At 32.3% G+C, this 7,577-nt stretch overlaps 1 protein-coding gene across 1 annotated transcript; it reads right to left on the minus strand.

Annotated features, from left to right (window-relative positions):
• Positions 1–1,176: 1,176 nt before the first annotated feature.
• On the minus strand, positions 1,177–7,087 carry LOC110028091 (60S ribosomal protein L35-like). The gene is made up of 4 exons (XM_020729811.1): positions 6,989–7,087; positions 6,774–6,909; positions 6,533–6,689; positions 1,177–1,294 (listed from the first exon to the last, which is right to left on the minus strand). The coding sequence occupies exons 1-4, from the start codon at positions 6,990–6,992 to the stop codon at positions 1,220–1,222; spliced, it is 372 nt and encodes a 123-aa protein (XP_020585470.1). The 5' UTR covers positions 6,993–7,087; the 3' UTR covers positions 1,177–1,219.
• Positions 7,088–7,577: the final 490 nt, after the last annotated feature.

Raw genomic sequence — 7,577 nt, forward strand, 5'->3', positions numbered from 1 at the left:
CATGAGACCCGCTTATTTGATTTGATGCAATTGTTTGAGCCAAAGCAAACAGGGGAAAGGCCGACCGAGTTGTGACGATGACTGAATGACCCAAATCTAGCTGCTCCATCAAACACGAGACAAACATACATTCAAGCAAACCAACATGAAGAAGCTAACATAAGATAAGATCTAGTCCCTCCACATCTCCAACCATGTCAGAGATGTCCAGAAATTCTCACATCTATTATCAGAGCTAGACGACTAAATCAAGCAAACTGAACGAGTCATGTTGGCCCAAAGCCAATCCAACTCAATTGACCGGAGACACCAATAAAGCCCTATCGAGCTAGTTAGAAAAGATCCTATTAAAATGTCTTATATGTCCCTCATTAAAGCAATGACAAAAATGCATCATTATCGTATTACATTCCTTTCTCATAAATAAATAAAAAATGATTTTAATAGGATTTTTTTATCATGCATATAAATTTCCCAAAAATAATTAAAATGTCATCGTTCTCGTAGTTAAAAATAAAAAAAATCGAAAGATGAAATTAGAATGTAATTAAAAGTTAATATTAACTTTATATTTTATAAATTCTATTGATTTGATTTTTGATAATTTGCACATACTGGGGTCTGTTTGAGGCAGTTATAGTTTATTGAATAATCTGCTGATAAACTGATTAAAAATAATCTATTGATAAACTATGTGCAGTAGCTATTATAAATTTTTATTTTTTTAGAAAAGTCATATCGCAGCCAGAAAGCTCCCACCGCACCTAAATAAGTTATAGACGCGTCGAGAAAACGCTTTTTTCAACATTTTGAGAACTAATAAGCTACCAAAACACACTTTACCCAAACAGGCCATGTGCATTTTCAAAATGCCACCGCACCAAATAAGCTGCCCCAAACGGACCTGCAGATTCACATCTAACACTTCCATATTTGAAACCTATAAATTAAAATTTGTAGTTGAATTTTAAAAAGTAATGGAAAGTAACATTTATAATTTATGGGTGCTATACAATATAAAAATGTAAGATATTTGCATAAAATTAGCAAAAATAAACCCCCAAAATAAATCATAAACCATCTGCTGGAATAAAAGTTCAAACCACAAATCTCAAATTCGTAGACTTTAAACATAAACTAACAATATTAATTTGGCAATTGAAACTTTCTGTTTAAAAAAAGACAAGATTGCATCAAAATGAGAGCATGGCACAAATTTCTAAGCTTTGATGGCATATTTCCTCAGCGGAAAATACATCTCCTTTTTCTTCTGCCGCTCAGTCTTCAGTGACGCCTGTTCAGGAATTAAAATGAGTTAGAAATAATAATTTGGGAGCATATACATACACGCCACCCAAGTCCTATGTATTTACATATCTAACATCCATATTTTACTTTTTACATTTATATCATCCAAACATCTATACTTTAATTTTTACATTTATTTCATATATAAAATTTTTAGCATGACATTAACAATGGCGCATTTTGACTTGCCAAAAGTGAAAAACATATTTTAATTTACGTGTACGTGTGCGCGTGCGATGCAAGCCTTCGTATGTTGGTGACGGGGTGACGGGGCTATAAGTCCACTCAGGTCAAGGGTTCAATCCCACCGTGGCGCGGGAACTTTGAAATTTTACGCACATAGCGCGGGCTCTCGTTATGGGGCCAAAAAAAAACATGGGAAATCGATATTTCGGCCTCTATCACATATAGATTTCCTTTTTTGAATATATATATATATATATATATATATTATATATATATATATATATATATGTAAAAATTGAAATATTAGCTGGTAATTATGTGGAATTGAGTTGTATGTAAATACCAAGATTTATAAAACCAGACCGAACTAGTCAGTTTAACTGATTCGATCGTGAACCAATCAGTGAAACCAATGAACCTTTCCTTCTTCTGATTGACTGATTCAATCCTGATCAAACCAATGAATTTTGAACATTTCCTTCCTCTGATTTGATGTCTGGTTCAGTTTTCATAACCTTTGTAAATACATACATACCTACCACCCAACTCATACATATTTACATATCTAACATCTATACTTTAGATTTTTACACTTATATCATCCTAACATCTAAACTTCCTTTTTACATTTATATGATCTAAATCTTTAATATCACATCTATAATAGCACTATTGACTTTCAAAAAGAGAAATATACATTTTAATGCATACAAGTAAAAAATTGAAGTTTAGGGGTTAAATATGTAAATACATAGGAATTGAGTTGTATGAGCAACTGTATATATGTTATTTAATGGAGGATCTCTTATAGAGTAAGGCACAACTCATCTGTCTACAAAATAAGAATAACTTCTATGGCAAACGAAAATAAAACATATACAGTTAAACTTGGTTTGTTAAAAAGACAATGTGTAAGAACGGGTCTCATGTACACAAAATTAGCTACAAGATGAGTGCAGTACATGGCTAATTGGACACTAATCTCAAAACAAAATTGACGGCTACAAAGCCCGTTTTAAGTATAAATCAAATCAAAAAGGGGCATTTACATCATACCACTCAATTCCAATGTATTTATACATCTAACACCTTAAACTTCATTTTTTTTATTTTGTGCCACCAAAATCTTTCATAACGGCATCAAAATGACCACCTTTTCAACTTCTAAAAAGTGAGCACAACCTTTTCATACAATGGTAAGGTGGCATAAAAAAACATTGGAATGGAATGGCATGGCATGTAATATGTATGTAAATATCCCTAAATGAAATTCATGTCGAATAATTAAGAAGGAAAAAGGAAAATGCCTAAATTAACACGGATGCAAACTATTCAAAAACCAAGGCAATATTCAATATAAATTAATGGAAAATAATAAATTCAAAAACTAAGGCAACAAAAACAATAACAAAACCTTTATCCCACTAAGTGGGGCCGGCTATGTGAATCCTTTTTCTCCATTGCATCCTATTCAATGTCAGATTTTCATTTAATTCTAATAAATTAAGATCATTTTTTATACAATATGCCCAAGTATTTCGAGGTCTACCTCAGCCTTTCTTAACATAAATAGAATCTAAAACATATACTCTTCTAATCAGATCATCAGATGATTGACGTTTAATGTGACCAAACCATCTAACAGACAATTCTCTCTAATTTTGTCGGTCATTGGAGCTACACCAGCCCTATCACTGATATATTCATTTCACATTTTGTCTGTAAGTGTAAAGCCGCTCATCCGCCTAATCATTCTCGTCTCGACAACACTTAACTTAATTTTATACTTCTCATTTAAAGGCCAACATTCAGCGCTATAGAGCATTGCAGGTCTCAGCACCATCTTAGAAAATTTTCCTTTCAGTCTAAAGGATACTTTTCTATCACATAATAAGCCTGAAGCATTCCTCCACGTCGACCAACCAATTTGAATTCTACTAATAATATCCACATTACTTTGAACAATAGACACGAGATATCTAAAGCATTCACACCTTTTAATAATTTGATCACCCATATTTACATTTCTGTCACTAGAGTTACTGCAACTAAAATTATATTTTATGTATTTAATTTTAGTTCTACTCAAATGAAGGTCTTTAGACTCCAAGGTCGACCTCCATAATTCAAGTTTTTCCTAAGCTTTTTCTTTTGTCTTATCTACAAGAAGAATATCATCAGCAAAAAACATACACCTCCTATAAGTGTCCAGTAAGGCCATCCATAACTAAAACAAAAAGATATGGACTTAAAGTCGATCCCTCGTGTAACAACAGAAGTAGGAAAATATTTGGTCAATCATCTTTAGGTTCAAACACAAGTTGCAACTCTTGTATCTTTACTGACTTGAATATAAGTCATGAATATAAGTCATATCAACATTATCAACATCTTTCTTCTCAAGCACTCTCCAAAGGATATCTCTTGGAACCTTATCGTAAGCTTTTTCTAAATCAATAAAAATATATGTAGATTCTCCTTGTGAACTCTGAACTCCTCCATCAAACCTCTCCACAAATATATAACTTCCATGGTAGACCTACCCGACATAAATCCGAATTAATTATGAGAAATCTTAATAACGGGTCTTAACCTATGTTCAATTACACTCTCCCCTAATTTTACAGTATGACACATCAACTTAATTCCTCTATAATTTGCACACTCTTGTGCATCCCTTTTATTTTAAAAAAGAAGACAAAAATACTATTCCTCCACTTCTCAGACATCTTTTTAGTTTTTCAAAAAAAAATTAAAGAGTTTAGTAAATCAAGAATGAGAAATGTTTATAATGGGTCTTAACCTTTGTTCAATTACCCTCTCCCCTAATTTTAAAGTATGACACATCAACTTAATTCCTCTATAATTTGCACTATTGTGCATCCCCTTTATTTTAGAAACGGGGAGAAAAATACTCTTCCTCCACTCCTAAGACATCTTTTTTAGTTTTTAAAAAAATATTAAAGAGTTTAGTAAACCAAGAATGAAAAATCTTTATAATGGGTCTAAACCTATGTTCAATAAACCTCCCCCTAATTTTAAAGTATGACAAATCAACTTAATTCTTCTATAATTTGCACACTATTGTGCATCCCCTTTATTTTAAAAATGGGGACCAAAATACTCTTCCACCACTCCTCAGGCATCTTTTTAGTTTTTACAATAATATTAAAGAGTTTAGTAAACCAAGAAACTCCCAAATCTCCTAAATATTTTCAAACTTTAATTGAGATATCATCAAATTCTACATAATTTTCCACCTTTGATTTTCTTTAAAGCATCATCAACTTTTTTTAACTAATGAGACGGTAAAAATGGAACATTTTATTATTATTAACGATATTAAGATCACCAAGATCGATCGTATTTTCTGAAATTTCATTAAAAAGTTTATCAAAATAACTCGCCCACCTATTATAATTTTTTCTATGAAAAACACTTTGATTTTCATCTTTAATACACTTTACTTGAATTAAATTTTTTATTTGCTCTTTGTTTAACTAGTTTATACATATTTTTAACCCTCCTTAGTATTTAATCTATTATCAAGATCGCTAAAAGCAAAATTTTTATCGTAAAAAAAATTAATTTCTTAGACTCCTTACGGGCATTAATGATTGTTAGAGCAAGTCAACTGATTCAAATAAGACCACAAACGACAACTAATATTGATTAAATGAAAATATACAAATAATTTGATAAAATAATGAAAGAGTCTACATAACAACCAAGATTAAGTATAAAATTCAAGCACTAAAAAACAAATAAGGTGATCATCAACCAATGCACATCAAACTAAAAGATGGCATTCTAAACAATAGCGCAAATAAAAAAGGAAAAAAATAATTCTTCACAGTGATATAGAGGAATATCAATACACAACTTCAAGAAGAACGAATCATCTTTTCAAACATTAGCACAAAAATTTAGAATGTATATCTCATTTTTTTATATCCAATGATTTCTTATTTATTCAAAATTAATTTTCCATTTTCTTATCATTTAACTATATAAAATGCTTAAATCAAAATCACTTGTCCATTTTTGTAACAACTGACCAACTTGTGAGCCACTCAAACTCATTGAACTAAGCTTAAACTCAAACTCGAGCTCGACTGATTAATGGATCTCACACTCGAGCTCAAGCTAAGGATCTTGAATAATAGTAAGATTTGCTATTTAAAAAAGATAATATTTATATTAGGCCAATTGAAGGAAGATAACACCTATATTAGGCCATGAGAGATTACTGCTTAAAAAGTGCATTCATTACCCAAAACTTTAGAAGACACCAAGCAAAACAAAAAAGAAATATTTCTAAGAATGTTAATGCTCCATTGCATAATTGGAGCATCAAAAGCATACTACCATAGGTTACAAAAGGGAAAACTTAATTCCAACTTTCTTAAAAATCAGACTTAACATTGAATCTGAAAAATAAAAGATTCGAAGTTCAACAAATCAAATAACAAATATAATATTAAACGATCCAACAAGAGGATGGGCTCAATCCCCTTTCCTAAACCATGCTTAATTCAAAGAGGAACAGAATACAAGCAAACACACGAAATATGGTCTACAATCATGTGAAAGCAAGGTAATACAGCAAACAATTTGATTCCAGAGTTAAATCCTTTTTCAATAAAATCTTGCATTTTAGAGAGTGAAACTCATAGTTCTAGTTCAACCAGTAGAAATAAATTATTAAGAAAGCAATAGAAATTACTATGTAGAAAGCATCAAACTTCAGACGATGACAGATAAAACATATCAGCAACCCTTGTTAGAAATAAATTAATGCAAAATCCATACTTTTGGAGCGAAAATTCATTCACTGAGATCAACCTACAGCATTTACACGTTTGTTATTTCATTGCGACGACGTGTTTGATCTAAACGCCCTACAGACACACAAGTGACGCTCTTATACCACAACACTTTCATGGATCCCCGAGCACAACGAATACCCCAGATGTACCCGGCAGCAATGAATAAAACAAAAGTTATTTAATAGAAATTTGGAGCGGACGAATCTAACCTGACGCTTGGTAAGCTTGCGCCTTATCGCGCGGGTTTTCTTCGGCCTCAGATCAAGCGGGATGAACTTCTTCTTTCTGTAAGCCTCCCTCAGCGCCGCCTTCTGCTTCTGGGATATCACCGTCAGCACTTGCGCGATCGAAAGCCTCACCACCTTGCTGCGAAAACCCCATAACAGATGATATTATTGCATTGCATGAGAAAATTAAATAATGAATACGAATAGAAGATGAAGGATATACATCTTTGAGAGCTTGTTTGGGGCTCCACCAGTGACCTTTGCGACACGGAGAAGAGCGAGCTCTGCCTTCAGGTCATTAAGCTGGTTCAGAAGCTCCGTCTTCGACTTCTGTCGAAGTTCGTGAACCTTAATCCTGGCTATAACAATAAATCTTTGCGTGAGTTTAAATCTTCAGTAACTGAAGCGAATAACATTAAAACATCGTCGAGATCTTACCCATTGCTCCACCGCTCCTCTGGATCAGACGAGAAACCCTAGAGGACGGCGGGTTTCTTGTTTATATAGTATTGTTCCACCCTAACCCTAATTTGAAGTTGGCTGGAACAGGCTTCACTACTGGGCCTGATAAAGTTGCTTTTATTATTTTGGGCTACAGGCCGAGCCCAAATATGCACAATTGGAATACACTGTTAACCCCTGTTTCTTATTATATCCATATTACATAATCTTCTGAAATTGCTTATTTAGTAATTAAGAGTTTCTTTTTTCTTACATTCGAATTTAAGTGCTAAATCTCTCCTGGTAAAATGTAGGGCTGTCAAAAAAAGCTTGTTATTCGCGAACAGTTTGTGTTCAGTTCTTCAATGAGTTCGTGTTCGATTCGTTTGATAAGTAAACAAGACGAAAATGAACAAATTTTTTTCGTTCGTTTAGTTAGACGAACCAAACACGAACAATGATGTGTTCGTTGGTGTCTGAATCATTATTGTTCGAAATATAAAATAATTTAAAATAATTATATATAAAAATTTTATGATATTTAAAAAAAATTAAATTTTATAAATTATAATATATAATAAAATAA

This window comes from Phalaenopsis equestris, unplaced genomic scaffold (genome assembly GCF_001263595.1).
Source record: "Phalaenopsis equestris unplaced genomic scaffold, ASM126359v1 Scaffold000488, whole genome shotgun sequence".
NCBI lineage: Eukaryota > Viridiplantae > Streptophyta > Magnoliopsida > Asparagales > Orchidaceae > Phalaenopsis > Phalaenopsis equestris.